At 35.4% G+C, this 27,312-nt stretch overlaps 1 protein-coding gene across 9 annotated transcripts in view; it reads right to left on the minus strand.

Annotated features, from left to right (window-relative positions):
• The window catches only part of DGKB (diacylglycerol kinase beta), a 710,493-nt gene that overhangs the window by 480,480 nt on the left and 202,701 nt on the right, over nucleotides 1–27,312 (minus strand). For all 9 annotated transcript variants that reach the window (XM_025873283.2, XM_025873279.2, XM_025873282.2 and 6 more), the window contains 6 exons: nucleotides 27,012–27,086; nucleotides 23,743–23,862; nucleotides 14,657–14,774; nucleotides 12,420–12,508; nucleotides 12,221–12,337; nucleotides 2,068–2,166 (listed from right to left, as the gene is read on the minus strand). In XM_025873283.2, the coding sequence (XP_025729068.1) occupies nucleotides 2,068–2,166; nucleotides 12,221–12,337; nucleotides 12,420–12,508; nucleotides 14,657–14,774; nucleotides 23,743–23,862; nucleotides 27,012–27,086 (618 nt within the window). The remainder of the gene's footprint in view (nucleotides 1–2,067; nucleotides 2,167–12,220; nucleotides 12,338–12,419; nucleotides 12,509–14,656; nucleotides 14,775–23,742; nucleotides 23,863–27,011; nucleotides 27,087–27,312) is intronic.

Genomic DNA, 27,312 nt, shown 5'->3' on the forward strand with positions numbered 1-27,312 from the left:
CCCTACCTATAATACTATGTGGCAGCAACTAGACACTCAATAAATACTTGCTGAATTAATGAATGAATATGTTTAGCATACTAGCTGGTATGGTATATGTGCTCTCTATATACGAGCTACCATTAGTACATTGAATAATGATAATATATTAGGCATGTGAGACAGCATGGGACCTTCAAGTTGCAACTTTATAGGTGTGAGATGCAAACCTATGGATGGAGGATGAACTGAATATAAATTAACATAATAATGAAGTCAACTAAATAAACAAGATCCCACTGGGAAGAATGTTAAGAGTGAAAAGCTATGACACATGAGGGTTGAGCAAAGGGATGCACCAGCATGGAGCAGGATGAAGTCACGAAAGCCAGGAAAGATAAAAAGGAAGTATCCAGAGAAACAGAAGAAAGCCCAAGAGAGTGTGGTATAATGGCAGTCAGTGAAAGGTAGGCATTCATGAAGGATGAAGTAGTCAATAATGCCAGATATTATAGAGTAGGTAGTACCAAGGAAATGATAAGAGAGCAAATGTTGAGATGCAAATCATGATTAAAACTGTAGGAAGATTTAATGTTTGAAAATAAATCTTCAGAATCAAGAGTATCTAAAAAAAAAAAACGAGAGCGATTTGTAAGATCGTTAGAAGATAAGAATATTCATGTAACACATGTTCTTTACCTTTGAGTCTCTCAAAGAAAGAAAAGATAGAGAAATAAAAAGAATGCAATTCATGCTTGACTTTATGTGACCAGAGGTTGACATAAGTGTAGTCCCCTGGTTCAATGAACTGAGTAGGGTTTTATATAGGCAGCCAGATGGTAGGGCAGCATGATGAATTTCTTTCTAGGGTTAAAATCTGAGATCAAGGTTGCATCAAAACTAGTAAAATTACTATAATTTTAAAAAGAATGTAAACATGTAAAAACTGTACAAGTCCTTTCTCTTTAAGACAACACTATGAAAGAATAAAATAACACCCAAATTCATCTAAAATGTATTTTTATATGGCATTCATTATTTTTAATTAATCTTATTTACTACAGAATGTCTAATGAATCTCACATGAAAAAAGGAAACTTGGAATTAGTTATTGCTATCCTCAGCAACGTGGAGGTATTTTCTTTTGCTCTATATTTGTAGTTTGAGAAAATGAAGAGTTTTAAATAATTTTTAAATAAAGACGTTTAAAATACAACCAGTATTTTACAGATAATTACAAAATGAATCATAAGTGGGTGCAAATTGAGTAATTTGATTAATTTCTAGGTTGACCTTTAGAAAAGTATTTGTCTAACATTTCTTAGTTGTTGTACTTTTATTATATCAAGCTAAAGTTCCAGCCACTTAATTTCCATGTCATTTTTAAAAATGCGAACTGCATTATGGATATAAAATAGTTTGTTTTGTAAAATAAGTGTTTCACTTAGGAAACAATTTGGATTTCAAAATGTAAAATGAATATTACCTTTGAATATCTACTTCTCTTTCTATCAAGGTTTGCTCTTCTCTGGGCTGCCTCAGTTATGCATTTCCCACTTACATATTTATTTAAATTAAGTATTTTGCAGGTGGTTAAATTTATTGTTCACTAATAAAAAATACAATACACCTAATGGCAGTACATAACTTTCTTTAGCATATGTGTCCTCAGTCTAGGTAGCCTCTGACCTAGATAGAAGAACTCAACATTGCAGATATATAATGTGCATCCCCAGCAAAATTGCCCCCAAGAATAACTTCATTATTCTGGGAAGCTAGATCTATAAAACATGTAAAATGTAGAAGTGTTCTGCCTATACAATTTCTGGTAAGTACAGCATGACTAAGTGGTAAAGCCTGAGTCAGCTTCAGTTAGAACATACCTTACTAAAACGTTTATTGTGCCATGAAGAAAAAAGGAAATATAGTGGGCAAAGGTGTCTACTCGGCAGTAATGAGGTATTTTAGATCTATAGAGCACTGCCTTGATCAATGGAAAATCAGCCCTGGAAGCATTTAGTGGTATAGCGTACCAGTTTGTCATAAAAATGCCAAATTAGAGCAGAATGATGAGAAGGAAAAACTCACCAGTACTACTGGACAGATTGTTGTGGGTGGTAAAATATGGTCCTTCAAAGGTCCGCAGTCACATTCAGGTTTGAGATGAGAAGCACATTTATTATGCAGCTAGGAAAGAGAAAGAAGACACTATCATTTGGAACGACAATAGCAAATATGGAGCAGATATTTCAACCGAGATACAGCAAATGCATTAAAAATACATCAAAAGAATTCCAAGAACAATTAAGAGGATCATAAAGGGAATGATGTTACATTTGCCCTTGTATATCTACCTTAAATCCACCATTCAGCAACTTCTGTGACCCAGACTATATATTTTATGAGAAATGTTTATATTAAAAATGTAGTTTAGGTTTTACACCAATAAAAGCCTGATTTCTTTGACAAACACAAATTATTGTCTCTTCCTTTGCTTATCTGTTAGCATAATCTTGAAACCACTGTGCACTGTGGATGCTTTTTTTTTTTCTTTTATGACCCTCCTGTTTTCTCAAAGTCATTCCAAAGTGCACAGCTCAGTATGGGGCATAATTGATCCCATCATTAGTTTTAACTTTGTAATTCAATATGTAAATGTAACCAGAGATTCAGCTCAGTAGGAGCAGGATATAAATATAAGAAGATGATTATGATTATAAAAATTTATCTTTATATTGTATTTATCAGCTCTACATTAAGTTAGTGTATAATCATATAATGTGTTATTTACTTTTCAACATGTATGAACCTAAACTGGTATTTTTATCCATCTTGGTCACAAGTTTAAATTAAGGTGTTATAACATAGTGCATTAAATAGTGATTTTTAAAATTGAGGTGATAGTTATTATTGGAATCATACAAATTTGCTAAAGGCATCTAGGGATTTCTCACTCCGTATTAATTTAATATACAATTATTAAAATATACGATTTAATATAAAATATTACTACTTTAGAACAATTATACATTTTAATAAAGTAACATGTTTTGTTCAAAACAAAAATGGAGCTGCGTCATTTTTCAGTTTTGAACCAAAGTCACTCCATTTAAGTCATGACTACATTAATTTTCAAAACAAGCCTACCTTAGTAAGCAGTTAATTAGCAATCAAATATAAACCCCTAAAGAATGTTGATTTGCTGTTGGTGATAGAACTCCCCTGAAGGGGTATTTCTGTTGTCCTTCAATCAAAAACATCTGTCATGTTAACTCCTTGCCCTGAGTTAAGGCTACTTGGGCAATGATTACTGCACATTAGGCCACTTTACATGAAATGAATAAACCTCTCCATATTCATCCATAGTTAGCAGCTGCTTCTCAGTGACATGTAAACTCCTTCTAAAACAGTGGTTTAATCTTCTTACCAAGCACTGCTGATCTATGTCAAGAGGCAAGAGGGGTTAAAGAAGTTCAAGCCACATGTACAAAAGAACTAAATAAATAGATGTTCTGATTTGGCGAGTGAAAATTTGGTGGTGAAATATATTATTAATTTATTGGACTTAATCTATTTCCTTAGAATAAATCATGGCTCTGGAATTTGGACATAATGGACAATGGATTCCTCAAAAGGTACAGTGAAGACCTCACTCTTGGTACCTGTGAATGCGAACTTATTTGGAAATAAGATATCTGTAGATGTATTCAGGTTCAGATGAAGTTTTACTGGATGAAGAGGAGCTCTGATCCAATGACTGGTGTCCTCATAAGAAGAGAAAAATCTGGACCTAGAGGGACAGAAATGGAGGGAAGAGGCCATGGGGCAACAGAAGCAGAGATTTGGAGATGCAGCCTCAAGCCAAGGAACAGCAAGAATGGCGGGCAAGGAGCAGAGCCTAGGAAGGCTCAAGGAAGCATTCTCCCAGACAATCTTCAAATGGACTATGACCCTGCTAACATCGTGATTTCAAATTTCTGGCCTCCAGACCTAAAAAAGAATAAACCTCTGTTGTTTTAAGCTAGTCATTTTGTGGCATTTTGTTATGGTAGTCCTAGGAAACTTACATATCAATCACTATGAAAAATGAACCAAAACCAAAGACAAACGATGAATCTTAAGGCTCTTCTATACCAGGGTTCACAGCAAAAAGGCTTTTGCTTTTTGATCCTTTAGGACCTCTTTAAAACTGAGAATGCAGATTCCAAGAAGCCTCTAATTTGTAGAGGCACGATCCACAATAAAAATCCTTGCATGTACAGAATGAGAAAGTCCTGAATTTTTTCCTCTTGACCGAAGTTCATGAAGCCTCACATGTGACTCTGAAGGACACCGGGGCAGGGCCCTCTGAGTGCCGCACTGACCACAGATATGCCCTCTGAGGGCCTCAGCCTCCTCCACACCTCCATTCCATGTGTTTCCAACAATTTGCAACTGATATGGTAAAGGATAACTACCCTTTCTGTGTAGTTATTTGAGGATTACCAGATGTAAGAAGAGATGGCAAACATAAAATGAACTTAATGACAGCTTCTTTCTTTCTTTCTTCTTTTTTTTAAGACCTGTTTTCCAGCCAAAAAGAAAGAACTAATGACTCCAAGAGAATCACACTTGATGAGCTAAATAGAGTATGTGTGTAGGGGGTAACTCTGCATATTTGGGTTTGAGGATTTCAGAACATAAACGCCAAATGAAACTATCATGGGCCTTTTTAGTTTGCCTGTCTCATTGCCTTATCCCTGAGCTTTGTGCAGGCAGCTGTGAGGCAGAATCCTGCAGGAACATGGGCAAGTAGCAGAGTCTAGAAGAAAGTCGGTAGCCATATGATCATCAGTAAAACAGGGACAGGCGGTACAAGAAAAATCTCCTACGCCAGAAGTCTGTATTAACTAATAATGTGCAGTGATACCTTATACTTTTTTTTTAAGCCTGGAATCTGACAGCTGCTAAATATATTTGGATGGCCATCAACACCATGACATTGCATGAAGCCCAAAGTGTCAAGATGGAGGACACCATATGGGAACTACTGATGATTCTCATCATTTTAAAACCTAGAAGACAAATTTGTATAGCCGGTCTAGTTTATTCACCATATTGCTCAGAGACACACTGGAAGACAAAGTGCAAAATGTGAAAGCCAAAAAAACTAACTTAGAGTTCCCACTACTATTTATCAAGATTAAAAGTGAACATTATTTGGGGAGCCTAGGTAGTTCAGTTAGTTGAGGGACCCACTCTTGGTTTTTGCTCAGGTCATAATCTCAGGGTCATGGGATGGAGCAGAGCCCCAGTTGGAGCCCCCCACTTGGAGCCCCCTGCTTGGAGCCTGCTTTGGGCTCCCTGCTCAGAGTAGAGACTGCTGGAGATTCTCTCTCCTCCCTCCCCATCCGCTCCTCCCCTGCTCACGTGCTCTCTCTCCTTCTCTCTCAAGTAAATAAATTAAAATCTTTTTTAAAAAGTGAGGATCATTTTTTGCTGTGAACCCTAAACTACTCTAAAATAAAAATAAAAGTCTATTAAAAATGGCAAATATCAAAAAATACAAGCCATCTGATAGAATTTAAAAAGCTCCTTCCTTCCCCCCCACATAAAATCTTAGGTTACTGGTAATGTTTTATTTCTTGATCAGATTCTTCTTATATGAGGTGTTCATTTATGCAAAATTCATTCAGCTCTACCCTTAGGATATTTATACTCTTCTGCAAGCATACTATTTTTCAATATAATTTTAAAAAGGAAAAAAGTGAACATAATCAGCAATAAAAACAATTTGCTTAAACTTGTCACCATGACATTTTACAGACAAGCATATAAGAAAAAGACACAGCTGAGTCCTTTTCAGTGTCAATAAGATGCTGAAGACTGAAAATTGTCTTAAAGATAACCCAGATCCCAAATCAGCAGAAGTGTAAAGACAAAAATCCTCATCAAGAATAGAAATAAACTAGAGCATCGATGAATCCTGCCTCTTCTATAAAATGGCCAAAGGAGCCCCAGAGATAAGAAATTGTTACCTTCTTTTAAGTGTTTTTATTTTGATTCATGGGTGTCTTTGCATTTTTTAAGAGTAAGGCATAGAAATCCTTAGGTCATTTTATTTTTATATGTACAGAAATTCTCTTTTGTATTAAGCAAATCAGTCCTATATCTAGGAAATTCATAAAATATGAACCAGCTTTTCCTGGAAGTGAATTAAACACTTGGAAATAATTTCAGAGCTTATGACAATTTCCAATGGCACCTAATTTACAGCCAGGTCTATGTTTATTGGGAAAAGCGATCTCAAGTTAGGCAGAAAAAGAAAACATGTGAGAGTATGTATGTGTGTGAATGTGTGTGTGTGCACATGTGTGTATTTACAGGGTGGAGTTGTGAAAAGAGTTGGAGTACTATATTGAGAAGAAAGCACTGGAATCTAACAAGTCAAAGGAGGAAAAAATAGAAAATAAATTTCCATATGTATTTGTAGGAAAATAAGACACAGAAGTCATTCTTCTAAAGAAAACTAAGTGACCTGATTTAAAGGAACATTGTTGGCTTATACATTCTTTTGTTTCTAACATTTTGCAAAATCAGGGTGCTGCTTTAATGCAGACATTTGCTAAAGCATAAAGGTTCCTATTAGAAAGGCAATGGAAACCTTTAAACGCTCCTATTCATAACTTAATATTTTAATAAAGGAGTAGCCCTACATGATACCAAAAGTAAAAAATTCATAGCCATAGTAGGCTTTCTTTCGTCAGGTTTAAATGAAATATATCACCCTCCTATCTTGCTGAGTCCTACCTCACCAGGGACATTTTACTATAACGAGGAGCAAATTACAACTTGTTTTAAATAGAATGTCAAGGAAATACACTCTCAGCAGAAATGAACTCATATTCACAGTGGGATCTTAGGAACAGAGAATGTAAGCAAGAGAAGGAAAAGAGAACTAATGAAGATATTTAGCCTGGCAGATTGAATTATAAAACACAAGAAAATGGTTGCATAAATGCTAGAAGGTAGTTCACAGTCTTCTTAGAAGTTTTCTGTTTTTATTTTTTTAAGTGGTTAGATTTGCAACAGGATATAAAACTCAGTTTCCTAAGAGCTTAACTTCATATCTACAAGATGGCAAATTAGTATCATTTCAAGAAGCCACAAGTGCTGACTAAAAAAACGGTGTTAAAATGAGTTCTTATCTTTAATATTTGTCTAAACCTACTTGTATGCCTGGTACAGATTTAGGTATTACAGGATGATCTTCTAAAAAAAAAACAGAATTTAAGACGTGCATTTAAAATTCAATATTTAACATTAAGAAGACAAATATATCAGTCATTAAAGTGAACTTATCATCGGGGCGCCTGAGTGGCTCAGTTGGTTAAGCGGCTGATCCGGCTCCCTGCTCAGCAGGGAGTCTGCTTCTCCCTCTGACCCTCCCCCCTCTCATGCTCTCTATCTCATTCTCTCTCTCAAATAAATAAATAAAATCTTTAAAAAAAAATAAAGTGAACTTATCAAGGACCTCCTCTAAGCTCCATACTCTGTCAAGCATTTTAGGTGATGAGGAAAAAATGTGTATTTTTGACCAGGAGCTCGATCACATTGTAATCTAAAAGCGTTCACAACCTTAATATGCAGACATGAAACCTCTGGAGAGCATTTAGTCTTTCTTTCTGGTATGGAATAAAAGTACAGAAAGTATTCAAAAAAAGAGAACTCTTAGTGTCAAGGAAAATTTCAAGGCAGATACAGAACTTAATTTGGTTTTTCAGGTGTAGTTAGAATTGAAGGGGGGTACACTCAAGGGGATAGAGTCAGAAAAGTAACAGGTAAGGGGGAAGCGTGGCTGTCCAAGGGACGGCCAATAGCTCTTCACAGCTACAGCAGGGGCTGTGTGTAGAAAGGAATAACATATACGTCATGTGCTTAGGTTTGGGTCTGATATTTGAGGAACTGAAAACCAGGTCGGGTAGGAGGAAGTGAGGGCTGCATTTATTATCACAGAACTATTATAGGGTGCTGAAGGTGGCATATGATAACAAACTAGTATTTTCAGAAGATGATTCTGGAGGTGGTTTGCAGCCTGCATTATAGGAAAAGTACCTTCTGTTAGGGAGATAAGCCAAGAGACTCTGACTCTAATCTAGTTAAGAGGTGCTAAGAGTTTGCACTTGGGCTGTGAATGATGGCTACAAAAATTAAAATCCGAGAGAGATATTTTAAGGAGAAAATGTCAAGGCTCAGTGATAGGTTGAATATATGAGAGAAAGGTGAAAGACAAGAATAAAAGAAATTGACTTCTAACTTTATTTCCAATGACTGCAAGCATGATGATACCATGTCTGATAGAAGAGAGAAAGCTGGAATACTTGCTTTTTGTGAATATAAATAAATCCGCTTAGTCTAAGATTTAGTGAGATTCAGGACCACATGGTTCTGGATGATTTTAGAATATGCAGATGCTATTCTATTCTGACTTAGACTGGGCAACTAGATCCTTCCAGAGGTGAAAGAGAAAGGGCATGAGTAATATTCATGGAGCGCCTTCTGTGAGCCAGGGGTTGGATTTTGTGCCCCTGTGGTATTTTACCCAGTTTTCACTACAATAATAATTGTCAATTACTGAATACTTATTATGTGTGAGGTCTTGCCCTAAACACACCTACACAGATTTTTTTTTAACTCATTTAATTCTTATAACAATCCTGTAATATAGGTATTGTTAACTCCATTTTACAACTTAGGAAACTGCCTGGTCCAAGATTAAACAACTACTATCTTAATTGTTGGACAGCAAACATGTTAAGAATCTGGTCAGCCTGACTTATAAGACTCAACCCATTTCCAAAAATAATACATAAAAGAAAGCAATAGCCTTGGGGAAACTTGTGAAATGAAGCCAAGTTTCATTCTTTTTGTTTCTCTTTGCAATCTATTTCGTATAGACTCCATTCAGATAGGTCTTCCTAAAGCTTAGCATTGCTGGTGCCAGAGCCCATCTCTTTCTCAACTTCTGCTAGATATTTGCTATATTAATAGTACTTTCTGGGAAGCATGAGGACATGAGAAAGGAGATTCAGTCTGTTTAAAGGCAATCAGTAGTAGTAGTAGGAAAACACTGGGGTCAAGAACAGATCAACCTTACGCTAAAATCTTCCATAATGGTTCAAGAAAAAAGTATAGGTTATACTAAATATATAAATATTCTGGGGTAAATATATTTTGTTTAACCTAGGTACAAAATCATTAAATTAATGAATGTGTCCTTAAAATGGCTTACAGTTAAAAATCCAAAAGTGCATAGAGAATGAACTTACTTTGAAGAAGGCTACATATTCTTCTGGAAATATGAGAACTTCAAAAAAAAATTATGCAAGTCTTGTTTCGAGAACCAAATACCCATAGGACCTCTAGAGATCATGGTTTGTGAAAACTAAGGCCAAGGCTCACCAGAAGGCTCTGGACTTCTCAGAGCTTAGTAAATTGGCAGCCATATATATATATATATATATATATATATATATATATATTTTTTTTTTTTACTCTTCCTTAAACCTCTCAGTGCTCCCTTGTTTCCTCAGCAGAACCAAAGGATTTAAAGACATTTGCAGTTTATGCTGTGCTCTGCTATAGTGACAAATAGAATCATCTTCATTTACACATTGATCTTTATTTAAGAATAAGATATTAGGGGCATGTTGTCTGAATTAATTTGGGCATGAAATCCTGAGATTTTTAAAAGTATAGTTTATTCAGAGGCAACACCCTTTTTCCTACAAAAGAGAGGCCCAATTTCTTTCTTTTTCCAAAATTTTATTTATTTATTTGAGAGAAAGTGTGGGGCGGAGAAGCAGAAGGAGAGAGACAAGCACACTTCGTGCTGAGTGAGGAACCCAATGCAGGGCTTGATTCTATGATGCTGAGATCATGACCTGAGCCAAAACCAAGAGTTGGATGCTTAACTGACTGAGCCACCCAGGTGCCCCAGGGAGGCCCAATTTGTTACAAGGCTGGGGCCAAGATTAAGATCAAATATAAATGTACAACTGATAAGTAGCAATGTCAGAAAGAGGTAGCAATGTAGATTTATGGAATTACAGACAAGAGGAACATTAAAACGTAAGAAATAAGACTAGGAAAACAAAATGGAATATAAACAAGAAAAGAATCTAAAGATTCCTTGAATATCAGTAGCAGACTACTAGCAATGGTAACTTCAAGGAGAGTCATTTCCATAGACTTGAAAGGGCAGAAGACATATTTCATGGAGATTAAAAAAGGAAAGAAAGAGATCCGTCAAATGAAAATTCTAGAAGCTCACAAGCCTTTGTATTAGGAGAGGCAGTAATGCATATTTTTAGAGTATTCAAAATGATTACACATTTAAAATACATTAATTTTTAGGGTGCCTGGGTGGCTCAGTCATTAAGTGTCTGCCTTCGGCTCAGGTCAGGATCCCAGGGTCCTGGGATCGAGCCCGGCATTGGGCTCCCTGCTATGCGGGAAGCCTGCTTCTCCCTCTCCCACTCCCCCGGCTTGTGTTCCCTCTCTCGCTGTCTCTCTCTCTGTCAAATAAATAAATAAAATCTTAAAAACACATAAATTTTTTAAGAAATAAAAAAAGAAAAATAATAAACCTAAGACATTACACTTGAAATTTACGAAGAATGGGAAAATAACTTGAAATACAAACGAGAAATAAATTCTGATATTCTCCAAATTCAGCTTATGTTAAAGACAGAACTAAGGAAATATGCACTATATGGGGAAAGTAAGGGAAACAGGCTTCTACAAGATTGAAACAAAAACTACATATTTTTATAGATACTTAGCAAAAAAATCTAATATTACATAATGTATACAAATTTTCTAAAAAATTAAACAGTTGTGGTCTTCTTAAAACTGAGGACTCAACAAGTTTAAGTAATCCATATGTGTAGTTTAAATCATTGTCAGACATTTTATTATAATAACCAAACACTTCAAAAAACAAAACTCTTTCATAACTGAGGAAATTTCAACTGTAAATGTAATTTAACCAAGTAATAGCTGAAAATGATTGCAGAAAATGTGTTCATTTAAAAAAAAGTATGTAATCGTATTTTTGAAATGCAAGTCACAGTTTCTCTCATTATCCTGTGTGTATGCATATGTGTGTTTAAGAAAAACTGTAAATGGTTTGTGGGGTATTGGGTTAAGGGGCACTACAGAAAAATGTACTTAACTGAAACACTGCTCCCTACTGTTTTAATCCCACAAAAGCAAGAACAATTTCTCCTACAACAGGAGGGCTCATACACTAGCTGGAAAAACAAAACAAAATTAACGTGTGTGTGTGGGAGGGGAAACAATCCCCTAAATATTTTTGTACTCTATTATAAAAATGACATTCTAATTAATTTCCAGAAATTAAACACAAAACTCTAGCATTACCATCTAACAACTGCATTTATTCCGGAAGTTATTTGAAACAGGCATTGATAATTATGCAAATCAGGCAGAGTCCTAAAATTTCCCAGAAAAAGACCAATTTACCTCTTCTTTCTCAATTGTCAATATCATTATAATGACTAGAGTTTACATCTATAAACACTATATGTAAATACCATATGTAAAATCTTATACCTCAAATTATGATATAAGTGAAGGAGCAAGGCAACAACATGTTGTGAGGAAGGGCAAAATAAGTTCTTAAAAGGATCAAGAACTGAAATATGGACCTACTTGCATGTCTACCTAGCCATGTGGTCAACGACAATTTGCTGTCTTTTTCTTGGTCTTAGTGTCTTCACTGTATAATGAGATCTTTGGACCACATTATTCATCTGTCTACCCTTTGTAAGCCCATAGATTCTGTGATTAAAATAAATTTACAACATGTGAAATAGAAATTTCTTCCAGAATAGCATTAGGGATGGAGGGAGAGCTGAATTCTACTCAGACTGTGTCCTACATGCATCGCCCACCCCTAGCCATGGCTTCTCATTACCTTCCTGGTACCTCCTAGAGCTCTGTGGAACATAGGTGGAATCTGCATAATGGTATAATCTCTAAGGTTGTCACTAGCTCTAAAACTCTGGATTCTGTGAGGACAAATCTGACTTCGACCCTTATCCCTTTGGGAGATATATGGTTTTATGCTTAGTCTAAAATTCAGCACGATCATCCCAGATAAAACTCTTGGAAAGTATGGGATACACAGTCTCCATTGTGAGTGAATGCTAGAGATTTGTTTTCCGATGTTACTCACTGTGATCTGACACCAAACACAATGCAGTCCTGTCAGGCCCTGGTAACATTTAACCGTTTTGTGGCACTTATCACACTTGGTTGGGCAGTTACCTTCAACCCAGTAATGATGCATGACCTAGAGTAGAACAAGAGCACTTTGATAAGAAGAGGCATCCATAACCACCACCCTAAGAAAGTAAGCAGAGCCGCACACTTACATCAGTGTTCTTCTTGGACTTCACATAGGTCTTGATGCAAGAAGGAGGTGCTCTAGCCACACAGCGCTCATGGACTGTATACTTGCAAACTGAAAAGAAACATGTACACCCATTCAGAGCTAATCCTGGTCCTGATTGCAATTTTATAGGGAAAGAATGACATTAACAGAACCTCATTTCATATCCACTGCTCCCTAATCAATCCAATCAGCTACATCAAGAAAAAGTCTAAGTTGACTGTTTTTACCATGGAATACAAAAGGCCAATTAGTACAGGAAATATTATGCATGTGAAAAACCAAGACTCCTCTATCACGGCATAGCAGGAAATGCTTAATTAAATCAGGCCTCACTCAAATTTTTCACAATAATTCCCAGATGACAGAAATATTAAAGACAAATTGATGACTGCCAAATGGCTTGGTGTCATTTGCTAGAAGGAAGAGATCTATATTTTACAAAGTATAGGCATGAGAGCAGCTGGAGGGCATGGAAATAAAAGCCCATGAGTTTATGCTACTTTCTCTATTGATTTATCTAAACCTTAAATGGCTGATTAGTCCATTTCCAGAGAGTAGATTTCATCACACATGCCAGGCCTTCAGTATAAGTTTATCCCTCATTTGCCATCATGGTACTGTTTGTCCAAAAGGAACAACATTTTCTGAAAATGTATAAATAAATAGAACAAAAACTAAAGAAAAATTGACCATGCATCCCTCTCAATAAAACAAAAACAAACCACTACATAGAATTAGAATGAAAAATACTAAATCTACATAATAGTCATATAGTAAAACTGTTCCAAAATATCCACATTGTGATTTCCTTTGGTCACAATGAGAAAGAAGCCAGACTTTTTCTTCTTTCCCATATTGGTGATAATGTTGAGTAATGCATTTGCCACACTGGTCAGTTACAATTTGTGAACAAAATTCTCACTCTCCATATGACATCACTCACATTATTTGAGTTACCATTTTGTTTCATATGCTCCCATCCATAGAATCTACCATGAAAAACCCTTTACTTTAAAAATAACAAGACTTGAAAAACAAATTACTTCCTTTGTACATAAAGAATGTCCTAGCATAACTAGCTTTTCAAATGTGGCCACCAGAAACTGCCCTCTGAAGTGACATATTACAATTTCATATAAACTTATTAACATCACTTAAATGTGGTTAATTGATATCACTAAAACATGGTTTTTAATGTCAAAGAATACATCTGAAAGGAAATCAATTCTCAGATATACTACCAAAGACCCTGCTGCCTAAAAATAGTATTGGAAAACCATATACTGTATGGAAGCCAAATAAGAAATTAGATTTAATGTGAATGCACAAAAATGGGCTGTGTTTAATAAACTTGATATTTTCAGTAACTCCATAGAGAGCAGAAAAGGAAATGGATGGACAAATTGCTGGACCAAGAGAATGTCATACTTTAATGAGGAGGACACAGTATCCCTTGTTTTAACAGGGGCATTAGAGAATGTAACATTTCTTGGGTATAAATATTGTTTATTTAAAAATACTTAGGTGATTTTTATAAATTAATTGTTATATATTCCACCAGAAAATTCTAGTGGGCAGTACTCACTCAACAGAATACAATGAAAATTGCAAAGATAAGTGTACTGAAATGGAAATAATGGCCACAACTCATGAGATGGCAATCCTTCAGGTTCCAATATCCATTAACTATAGAGGAAGGTTTTCCTCACGATAGCATTAAAAATCATGTGCGTGAGGTGTAAGATTGGTTTGTATTCTTAATTTGAATGCAAATTAATAATCAATTAATCTAATTGTTTCTTAAAAGACCTAAAAGAATTGGCTCATTATAGGAAGACAATGCGAATAAAGTGGCTAACTTGAAAATTAAAGGACAAATACGAGTAAAATACAAATATGAGAAACCGGTGGGTTTTTTCATAATTATCCCAGAAAAAAATGGGAATCATACGTAAGTCAAACTACAATGGAAAGAAAATGGCTGATGAATTGGCAAATGCCCTTAACTCTTTTCCAAAGGGAGAGTTTCCTAAAACTGAAGAAAGTTAAATCTAGAGTGACCTAAACATTTAGGAACATACTGCAGGGAAACATAAATCCTAGGTACAGGGAGGTCAGAATGATTTCTTAGGTCTCCATCTACAAATAGGACTATTCCATGAAATCAACCTTTCCTCACTGGAGGCGATGACATCCAGGCAAAGCAAGTATACTCACAGGAACAGCAGAGGCCCTGCTTCCCCACACCAATCAGCATGTTCAGACAAAGATTGCAGTAGGCAGGTTTGTTAAAGTGCTTGAGTCGCCACACATGCTGTCCATCATCCTTCACGTTCTGCACAGGACGTAAGAGAAACAGATTTCACTTAATGAAATAAACAGAGGAATATGCAAGTGCCAATAAAACTCAGAGCTGGACGGAGGCATTTGAAGACAATCTGTTATTTCATCCCTGACTTTCTCCAAGATCGCCAAAGAGTCTAGAAAAACACATGTGCTCTAGTGGAATGAGATCCTGCTAACAAATCTCGGATACTATAGCAACGCACACATTCTTGTCTAATGTCAACAGTCCGACAGCATGTCCCAAACCATCATAATGACCTGCCAAACTGAGCACTCCCTAAGAACGAGGACATGTCTGTCTCGCCTTTGAATATTTTATCCTTAGCACAATTCCAGAAACAAATAAATGAATAAAGAAAGAGAAAACACTCTTCAGTGGAAGAACCTGACAAATAAAAACTTGGAAAGAATGTTAACCCTTGCTTAGTAGTAGGAATGTGCAAATTTCTTGAGGGTGGGGTCTTAAAGGAGGCAGTGGGATGGGACAGAATGGGATGGGAAAACACAATACTGAAAGGTAAGTTATTGGTAATATTTTAAGACATCAGTTGGGGATTACTTACAGCTTATAATTTACATTAGCATATTTTTATATGTCACAAACAGCAAATTTTAAAAGGTAAAATTTTTTAAGGACCTAATTATATTATCATGTTGGTTGTTCCTCTTTTGTAAAATATGAATATTTTAATCTCATAGAAAGGTGCTAAAATATTAAAACTATATTACTGTATTTATATCAATTACTGTAGTTATTTGCTGCAATAAAACCTTAGGTTTAAATTAATTCACATTTAGCATAACAACTATAATTATGATTTATTTTTCTAAGTAAAACTATATAGTATCATAATAGCTACTTCTCTAATAGGTATGTAATTACATCTGTATTGTTCAGATTGAAGTAAAATGAAATAATATGATGCTCATGAGTCTCTTGAATTCCTTACAAGAAGGTCAAGATACTAAATGAAGTTATTATGTATCATTACTTTTGTCACTATCATTTTCTGCATTCACATGTAGTCCTTGTACACCACTCACCAACTTGTATCAAATTCGGATTCATTTTAGACATCACTTATTCTACAGAAACCATTATGGGACATGATTTTTCACATTAGCCTAATTGTCATATTTTTCAGAATACATTCACCTAATAAAACTTTTTGATCACCTGCTGCGTGCTGGGACACTAACACAATTTCTGTAGTAGTGGGACAGCATACACATGTCCAGATCCTTTAATTTCTCTTGATACTAACATATTAATAATGCATCCCGACCACTTTTTTCCTATTTCTAGTCAAGAGATAAACCACCAAATTTGAAATACTTGATTACATCCATAGTAACTAATTCTCACATTAGAACCAGAAATGTCAAATTTGCATCATAATATGAAACATTAATGAAAAAGCTTCCTGGGAGATAACTCTCTGTGGGTGTCTTGAATTTCTGCACAATTTGTAACCAGCAGAACCGTCCTTTATTTCCAGGCTATCTTTTCAATGATATTTGAAAAACAAACAGCCTTGGGCAATAGAGATGTATCTCCCTCCGGAGGAGAGGGCAGGTTTACTTATTGTCCAGTATAATAAAAATAATCTCTCCCTTCTAGGAAAAGGTCAAGTAGGTTTGTTTACTGCACATTATAAAAGATTTAGTTTCCCCAAGCCAAGGGTTCCAAGCTCTGATGCTGTGCACAGTGATTCCTTGGGCCACACCCCATGACCCCTGGGGGACTCTACAGGCCCGGAGAACTAGCTCAGACATGCAGCTCCTATTGTTTGCTTTGCTGTAAATAAAGAAGTCCTTTGTTTCTGACCCAGGTGTCTCATGTCCTCTGCCAGTATTCATGAAATGTTAGCAAGCTAACTTGTTAACTTACAAGTAGGGTAACTCTCAGACCCTTCACAGTTCTTGACAATGCTCAGATTCCTTTTTTTTTTTTTTTTTTTTTTTGACAAAGGACTAACAAGCTCTCAACAAAAGCAATTATGTAGAGTGTGTCACGGAGAGGACATCAGAAGACACTTGTGTTTCAATTTTCTTCCACAAATTAAGAAATACGTTTTATAGTAATTTCTGAATCCAGTGCTGGTTTGTTTGAATCACAAGATTTCTAATATCATTATTATATGAATGGAACATTTTATATATTTGTTTAGCATTGCTGTATTTTTCAAACTGTCAATATTTTAAAATTGCTATTCCTTCAAATAAGAATAAAACATCCTGAGTGAAAAGTTTAAGTAATGGGGTTGTTAATTTAATATACAGAGAGAGAGATGGATAGATAGATAGGTATAATATAGAGATATAGATAAATAAAGTTAGCTTAAACTAAGATTCTTAAGTGAAAAGAGGAAAGGGAAAAAACCTAATTTTCATATGTATTACTGTTCTCATAATCCTTGTCATTTTATTTTTAAATGAGTGTCCATTACATGTGAATAAGCCTCATCCTGTTGAAGAGCACATATGGACTAAGTTAGCTGGCATTTTCCTTATCAAAAAATAAACAAGTCTGAACGTGGGTGTTCTGTCAATCAGAACACTTAGCCATGTTACAGGCTGCAACTGATGTACAAATCCATTACCCAGACATAAAATACTTTACCAAAAAACAAATTAAATAGCTTTATAACTCTTAACTGGATACATTGCCAAAATATGCGAAGGATGAAATATGTATGTGACTTCAAGAGAAGAAATTGAAACCAGGAGCCAACTATTTCTCAGCAGTGCAAATTATACTCCAGTGCTCTGTATTTTCATGTCTTGTCTTGTTTGTCTTATTTAGATGGTAAACTTAGTGGGGGACGGGGAGAATCTGTCCCTTACTATATTCTATCAGCCACTAAAGCATAGTCCTATTAGTACTTCTATTACAAATAAATATTTATTGTCATAGAAAGGAATTCATTTTTCTAAACAAGAAATGATGAAGAAATCCAGAAGGTTCTGTTCCTGGCCTACTATGAAAATGTACATAAGGCATTTCACATTTCTTCTTATTTTCCTCTCTAATAAAATGGAAGCACCTACTTTCCTCTACCAGGCCGTGGTGTGAGCTTTCATTATACAATATCTGTGAAGTCAATTTAGCTCCTCAGAACACTGGTGTTATATAAACAGCAAGTATTATTACCATCATTGGGTTGAGCTGTGTAACATCTCAATGTTTCAGCCAAAAGACTTGAGAAGGATGTTTGTAGGTTTACTATACTTTGTTTCATAAAAATTTTGTTCTCACTTTTTCATTACCAGACATCACTCTTAAGGGAAATTTATTCCTGATATTTATAAAACACTATGTTTTAAAATTGAAACAGTTCAGTTCTGTGTGAACCGATTACGACCGAGAAATACTTAATGAAATGTAAGCAAGTTCACATGGAGAAGGAGCTCCACGTTCTTCCTCCCCTTTTTTTACCCTATAGTCAAAAGGAGGTTTCAAAGGCAAGTATGCCCTTTGGAACTTTTTGAAACCTATTTCATTATTCTAGTGATTCCTTTTTTTTTTTTTTTAAAGATTTTACTTATTTATTTGACAGAGAGCGACACAGCGAGAGAGGGAACACAAGCAGGGGGAGTGGGAGAGGGAGAAGCAGGCTTCCCACCGAGCAGGGAGCCCGACGCGGGGCTCGATCCCAGGACCCCGGGATCATTGACCCGAGCCGAAGGCAGACGCCCAACGACTGAGCCACCCAGGCGCCCCTATTCTAGTGATTTCTAAAATTTTAGTTTTTCCTTAAATGCATCTAAGATCACACATCATGTTCAAGTGAACTAGGACTATTACAAATAATATCATTTTTTTCAAAAGACCTCAAGGAGAAATTGTACTAATGTCATAGCCAAAATGCTCCTAACTTCCATACATGGCCACATCCCTGTTTTAACTGACCTCACTTAAAACACATTTAAGAGCTAATGTTGCAAATTAATTCCAACTCATTAAATAATAAGGACCATTAAATTACCTTACTTTTCTACTCAAGGTCTCCAAAAAACTATAACAATACAAAAGAAACTGCTCTTTTAGACAAAAAGATGAGCTGTATCAGGTCTGGACAAGGAAAATGCAGAGAGACATTTTAAAATTCTGAGTGGAGTTGATATCAACTGCTTATCTCCAGACCCCACTTTCTTAGGTCAGGCTCAGGCCCTGCCATTCTTGGGTTCAAATGAAAATGCAGCAGCCCATCACATCGCATAGTCATTTCCCTTGAATGACCCAATCTGGAATCTCAAGAATTGTTGCATTTATCCAGCTTCATAATTCCTTTCTAGATTGAGCAATGTATAAACAGCAAAACAACATCTCAACCAAATTAAATTTTAAAAAATAGAGTGAGAAGCATTAGTTTTCCAAATATAGCTTAGTCTATTAAGAATGCATCGTCTTCAGCTCTCCATTATATTCAGAAATTTCATCAGGAAATAGATTCCATCAGAAATCAGGAGGCACACCAAACATTTACTTTCACTTTGCTGAGTCAGGTGAAAAAAAAAAAATACGTCCTAAAACATTTTGATCAACAGCAAATTTTAAATTACATATAGTGTTTAAAGTCCAGGATTCTGAGAATACATATAGAGAAGTCAAAACACATATCCATTCAAAAGTCATACATGCCAGACTACAATCCAAGACTAAGAAGGTAAGGGAGTCTTATATTAAGCCAGGCTCCTACGTAAATGTGTACTTCTGTTTTTATGATAATATGAATTCAGGAATTTTCCTTGAAAAATCTAATAATGATCCAAGATTACACACTCTAGGAATTGGAGCAGTACAAATTACCTTGTTCACCTAAGAAAAGGAATGTCCAAACTGACATAATATTAGAAAAAGAAAAGGACATTCTTGCCTAGCTTCTTTTTAATGTGTCCAGAGAGGGTGACTGGCTAGCACAAAATGACCTCGTTAGTTAAGAATAGAGCCAAGGTAAAGATCAATTTGTTGAACTTCACTACTAGCATACTATCTCTTCATTAGCCCACACATCTTGCTGGGGTTGTCTTAAGTGAGTTAAATAAAGGGTATTAGATTCCTTTCTCCTCAATGACTAAAAATAAACTAAAACTTTTTCTGTGTAATATGACAGACTAGTGACAGAATAAATCAGGGGCCAGAAAACTATGGCCCTTGGGTCAAATCTGACTGGCAACCTATTTTTGTAAATAAAGTTTTATTGGACCATGGCCTCGCTCTTTCCTTTACCTAGTGTCTGTGATTGCTTTTACGCCAGCCGTAACAGAGGAATTGGGCATTTGCAAAAGAGACTTTATAGTCCACAAAGCCTAAATTATTTACTATCTATCTGTTCCCTTACAGACAAAGTTTGCTAATCACTACAGCAGAGTTATTGCTAGATGCAATTAATTTCAAATAAAATATTTTCATTCAAAATTGAATTTGTAAAATTCTTCAGTGAGGTGAACGCCAAAGGAAGAATGAGTAAGTCTCCTGTATAAATGACTATGCCTCAGGTGTAATCAAATCCACAAGTGCCACCCAAACTCTCAGCTTTCCTTCAGACGTAAGAGACTGTACCATTTCCTATTGGGTATGCTAAGTCTGATGGACTTCTTATAAGAGAAAGGATAGAGATAGAAAGTTAGGTTCTGATAAACTACATTTCTGATTTTGGTTCCCAAACAGATAATATTCAAAATAGAGTAGCTTTTTAAATTCTGTTGATAGAGAAAAATAAACTACAATGAAATCACAACTGTTCTGCTTTGCATTAAAAGTAAGGATTGCTCTCCCAAGACAATGTTCATATCTGTGTAATTTGGCTAGTACACCACAGTCACTTTCAAATACACCATGCTATTTAACATGCACTCTCAATTAGAATCTACTCCCTGAGCTCATAATTGACAGAAGACAAGAATATATAGGACAACATAACAAGACAGGCTGCACAATAAATGGTTGGATTCAACCTAAAGCTGCTAGATTTCCAATTTGATTAGCAAAAGCGGGGGGGTTAGGGGGAGGGGGGAAATGGCATCATGAATCACATTCTCTATAGGTAATAACATAACACATTAACTGCCTACAGAAAAGGAAATAAATCTCAATTACTAAAAAAGGTCCCTCATCACTCAGTTGTCATTGTGTCATTCCTGCTTTGTAAAACACTTTCCATGCCTTGGAATTAAAAAGCTGCTTCTAACAAATAAATGCTCTGTTTTGTGATCATAATTACATGGCTTATACATTTTATTAAAAGACAATTCAAAAGATTATTGGCTTATTCTTTTTTAAAAAAAAGCGAAGGAAAAGGGATTTAACTCTCTGAATTGTTCCGTACAGGGGGGGGAAAAAAAATGCCATCTCCTACTTAAATTGATCTGTAAATGTTAAACGATGTTGTCCTGCCATCTAGTGTCTTTGACTGGGAACACAGTGTTGAAACGTAGCACTGGGTACTGCTTTGAAACCCTTAATTGATTTCCCCTGTTAAGCCCCAAAAACATCTCCTATGACTAAAAACACAAACCATAAATTTAAGAATAGGGTTATAAAGTAAATTAGGTATGCTTAACCTGACAGAAATTAATGACAAAGAATTCTCATTCCGTTGAAATAAAGTTACTGCTACACCAGAAACTGATGAGGTACTGTTTATTTAAAAGAGTTTGAATTAAATCCATATAGATCTGCGGAGTATATTTACCCATGCTATTTTCATAACTTTAAAAATATCCATATTTACTAACTGAATTACAAAGTATTTCTAAATAATAGTTTCCAAAAATGAACATCATTTCAAAATCTTTCTGTACTATTTTAAGTATAGATGACTAAGTCTGCATTTCTGCGTTTCGCTGTCCAACAACCCCAACTACCAAGTGGTTGACTTACTCATTCCTGCACATTCTCTCACACTAAAATTTCCACAAATATTTAGAATAAGTGCAATTTTAGCCTCAAAAATATAAAATTCTCTTTGGGAGCACTGTTATTATCAGAAATTCCTTGACTAGCATCTGACAACTTTTTCTGTGTAAAATATACACTAAACCTTAAAATATTAACATTTTACAAATTTTCTTTTTGTTTTCTCCTGATTGGCTTACATACACTTTGTCAGAAGGTGTATTAAACAATTGAACAAATATTTATAATATAGAGCTATACAACAGGTTATTACAAAAAGATACCTGGTTATATATAGTATGAGAACATCAGATACAAGGAAATACTGCTTCATTTATTATCAAAATGTAGAAATATGTATGTATTAACAATAAGATCTATATTATCTTTGTTCTAATGTTTACTCTAAGGATAACATCCTGTATATCATCTATTAGTAACTTTTCTCTGCCTTCCTCTGGCCATATCTAAAATCCTATGGGCCTCATGAAGGGTAAGATTCACCTGAATAGAAAAGAATTTGAAGATTCAGGTGAAAAAGAGACAAAAGTTACTTTCCTGAAGCCCACTTATATATTCCCAAACCCATATGAAAATATGTACAAACATATTTGTATATATTCTTACATGTTTTACAAACACAGACTGTAAGATTTCTTGAGGGTTTTTAAAAATCTGGTCTCTTGAGTAACTGTGGCATAGTCTTGAATCTGCAAAACTGTTATCTCTGGTAACAAGAAGTATGCAAAGTCTTGGAGTCAGCAGCCAAGTGCTGGACGTTATGTTCTTGCAGCTCAAAATTCTAAATACTGTATGTGTGCTTTCCATCAGTAAAGCTCTTTGAATCTAACTATACATTTTACTATATGCATGGTATGGTTAATTCTTGTTTATTAATGCTAAATACAAAAATTCAGTAGTGACTCACTGAGTTTGAAATTAACGATTACTGAAACTGACATCAAGGCTGGGTAGCAAGTTTTGGCTTCAAAGTCGCTGTCATATCCCATTCTGAGCTTAGGTTGATTTCTTTTCCCCCAAAGCACTATTTAATTACCACTGGAGGCACTGATACAAGAAAACTTTTGCTAAACTTAGAATGAAAGCCTGGCTGATCTGATGATATGTAAGAAAAATTTATGTTTCTCAGGGCGCCTGGGTGCCTCAGTTGTTAAGCGTCTGCCTTCGGCTCAGGTCATGATCCCGGGGTCCTGGGATTGAGCCCTGCATTGGGCTCCCTGCTCGGAGGGAAGCCTGCTTCTCCCTCTCCCACTCCCCCTGCTTGTGTTCCCTCTCTCCCTGTTTCTCTCTCTGTCAAATAAATAAATAAAATCTTAAAAAAAAAGAAAAATTTGTTTCTCATATATATATAAAATATATGTCACAATATATAATATGTATATATTATATATTCTCAACTACCTCAATATATAATTGGCTTCTCCAAGTACTGGTTATCAATAAAGCAGATTTTCTTCATGGGGAGGGTGATTGTGGAATGAGATAGAGCCCCCAAGAACCAGAGAATGCAATAATTTTAGGGCGTTTCTCGCAGTAAATAAAATGATAAGAAGGTCAATAGTTTTTTAAACTAGATTGTACTTTGAATAGAGAAAAAAGAGAGAAATTATGTATTAAATAATAAGGTAGCACCTAAAATGAATCAATGTGTTTGTGGCAAGGATGACTACAGGACTTATTATTAAATTGCCTTGTGGCATACTTATTAAAAGGTCCAGACACTCACTACATGCTTAATGATAGAAAATGGCCAGATCAATTTATAATCAAAATGTGTAATAGAAAAACAAACTGAGGGTTCTAGAGGGGAGGGTGGTGGGGGGATGGGTTAGCCTGGTGATGGGTATTAAGGAGGGCACGTTCTGCATGGAGCACTGGGTGTTAGGCACAAACAATGAATCATGGAACACTACATCAAGAACTAATGATGTAATGTATGGTGATTAACATAACAATAAAAAAATTTAAAAAAAAATGTGTAATAGAGAACCCCACTGACTTACCACCAGGCCACCCTCTTTGTGTAAATGCTTACATTTTCCAAGCCCAGAAGCACAAGAAGTGGAATTGTTGTCATTCCTCCTTGGATCCATTCCTCCAGAGAGACTGTCCCATCATGATCATAGTCAATTTCTTCCATCATTTCGTGGAGGATCTGGAGTAGAAGACATGAAGGAAAACTTGCTATGAATCAATAAAATAAATTTCATAAGAGAGAACAAAGCATTGCACTGAATTGGTTATAACAAACTGACTAGCAGCTAAGTGCAGAGTAGAGATAAATATCTAGGTAACCTGGTACAATGTCAATCCAATAACTGACGATAGAGTGGCTTTGTTATGATTTCTACAACCTCACTTCTCATACTATTCAACTTTTAGAAGTAATTGCTTAACTTTTTAATACTTTGTCACTGAATGGTACAGTTAAATCAAGAAAGTATCTTTAATTTAAGGGTGAAAGTGGTCTTTAATTGCTTTCTCTAGATTTTTTTAATTCATATGTATGCCAGATAATGTCTGAACAAATTAACTTCATGGCAAAGAGCTGAAATGACTCTTTGCTAAGTGGTAAGGGGTGGGGAAATTAAGTTGCTTTTAATTGCCTATCAGAACTTAATAAAGCCAAGAAGTTAAACCATCAAGTCATTTTTGATTAGATTTCTCTTTAAAGATGACTTGCACAGAGTGTCCCAAAATGTTCTCCACAGTGTTTGTTGGTAATACATTGATCTCTCACTTTTATTGTGGCAATATCAGTATTTATTCCAAAGGATTGTTGTGAGGGTTAAATGTGTTAATATACTATAAAGATCCTCAAAGAGCATGTAGCATGTATAGTAAGTATCATATAGGTGTTGTTATGTTATATGAGCAGAAACTATATGTGAGTTTCAAACATATTACCGTTCATTGCTGGGAAGGTGAAGTATTTCTCATCCAACAGCACCAAAATGGCAAACATGGTAGAACTTCAATAAAGAAAGTAACTCACCCCTTTATCTAATACAGAAATTTTCATCAATTCAGAAAAAAAAAAAAAGAGAGAGAGAGCACTGGAACCAAAATTTGAAAGGTGCAATAAATGGAATACTTGATATGTTGATAGAAGTGCTGTTTGCCTAAAAACTCTTGAACTTCGTGGATGGGTGTGTTTCCTCATGAAGTATTTGAAAATGAGGTTATTTTCCTTCATACAAATTTAAATATAGGTATTGAGAAAAAGACTTTTGGGGACAAAATGGTACTGAAATAATTATTTTATTATTCTCAAAATGAAAAACAAGGGATATGATTTAGAATTTGGCAAAATGGTACAGGATCTTTTAAAACGCCCTGCCCCTTGAACGCACTTTGATGAACTAGGAGGAATGAACAAATGAGAACTAGAACACAGAGCATTGTTTCAGATGGTTGATGCTTTCATTTTGTACCTAGTAAATCTCATGTGAGAGCGTGGGCTCATTTTCTAAAAACCTCTTCCAAGGACGTCTCAATCTTCCCTGTTAACTGCCACGGACCTCAAACGTTCAATTATCTTTATTCATATATGCAAATGTATCAAGGCTCTGACGACGTGTACAAATGTATGCACTGGTTTAAAATGGGCAGAGTTGGTGAATCCGTTAGGCAGGATGACGAAGTCACTATGACAGCAAACATACTACCCAACGTAAATCTCTTCATCTTCACTTTCTACTATTTGTACTACTCATAGAAGTGGCAAATTTATCAATGTGTGCCACAAATGACAAATAATGCAATATAGTTTATCATTTGTATTTTCCAGTAGGTATTTGTCATAATTAGACTGCCTAGCCACCAACTGTCTGCTTCTTCAAATCACCCAGATCCCCCTTTTCCTCAAGTGTATGGTCCCCCTCCCCCACTATTTTTTGTGGGGAAGCTGCGGTGCCCCCTTCTGTTCTGAAAACTGATAGAAAAACATCTTCCTTCCTTCCATCACTCCAGTGAGGGCAAGAGACTTGACTGAAAGATGTACAATATTCACGGGTATTGAGGTGAGCAGGATGGAGAAAGTTGGTGTAGACAAACATAACCAAAAAGGGCAACAGAACTTAAAAGAAGTCCCCTGATTTCAGGGCAAACAGTATTAAGATGAATCAAGCAGTATTCTTAGAATTAAATACAAGTTACCACTATTAGTTATTATTCCATATACAAATTGCAACTTTGTGAACAATATCTGCTATGCATTATGCGCACAGCATGGTGTATTTCGACATCCTCCCAAAAGAAAAACCGGTTGAGTTAAAACTTGGAAAACCCCAATCCCAGTAAGAATGGTGCCACTTCTTTATACATGACACTGCATATAACTTTGTTGTACTTTCCTGGCACTAGTCTCCACAGCAAAGGAAATGCTACCACGGCTCTATTCTATAATCATGCCACTATCATGCTGTTACAGGCTTTTAAAATTCTTATAAAATGTAAGCCATTTAAATAAAATTGATTTGTATATACTTAATTCATTTACAATGTGCTCAACTTAGTTGGTTTCAAGAATAAACTAGTCAATAACGTACTTATCAACTCCCTCCAAAATATTACTTGTAGCGAAAGTCAAAGTTTCTAATCAAGTATGTTTTAAAATACATTTGAATAATGTATTTGGTGTAAATCTATTAAAAATAAGAAGTTGTTATGTTCTTAAAAGCCTCCTTAGATACCATTTCTTTAAACAAATTATTACAACTTTCTAGCTCTATCTTTAAGTAGCTGAAGAGCTCTGAGAAGTTTCTTGAACATGCTGGGGTCCCAATTCCCTTATCTGTAAAATGAATAAAATAGTAGTGTCTATCTCAGAGAGTTGCAAGCATTGAGTAACACGTATACAGGAACTAACACAGTGCAGTGTACACAGTCAACCATCAGCATCTTAAGTGACTTCATCTTCTTTTAGAATGAATATTTAGCTATTTCCATAAAAGGAAAATATAGAGATCATGAGTAACATACATTAATTCTGACTATTTTGTTGCATGGCATAACCTTGACAGTATCCACCAGCAGCTCCTGCTTACCTAAAGACATCTGAGATCGCCATTCAAATTAATTTCCATGAAGAAGAAAAGCAAAAGTTACTGCTAAGAGCTTCAGAACACCACGTATACCTTTTCTTGTTCAGAATCCACTTTTGCTACTGAATAGAAATAGTAACTTCGGGTTATCAAAAGAAAATATCAAATGGCAGTAGTATATTGAGGTTCCAAAAAAGAGAAAAGAGAAGAAACGGGCCTTCAAGAATGTAGGCAACAGTTAAATTGTCCATATACCTACTGGATTAAGTTCAGTGACATCCCATTCAAGGTATTCTGCGACATGCATCATCTGACTGATGATATTTTCTAGCTCCTGGAGAGGACACAGAGAGAGAGAGAGACAGAGACAGAGAAAAGGGAGAAAACATGAATACAGGGTCTTTGTAAGTTTTTCAAACTTTGACTTATAAGAATTGTTTAACATGTAGTTCAAAAACTAAGAGTTACATGATTAATTTATGTATTATATCTAATTTATACATATGCATTAATTTTTATATATAATATATCCTTTCAACAGTCTGATTGACTATACATAA

This window comes from Callorhinus ursinus, unplaced genomic scaffold (genome assembly GCF_003265705.2).
Source record: "Callorhinus ursinus isolate GAN/ISIS: 27379988/994484 unplaced genomic scaffold, GSC_fseal_2.0 scaffold12, whole genome shotgun sequence".
In the NCBI taxonomy this organism is placed as follows: domain Eukaryota; kingdom Metazoa; phylum Chordata; class Mammalia; order Carnivora; family Otariidae; genus Callorhinus; species Callorhinus ursinus.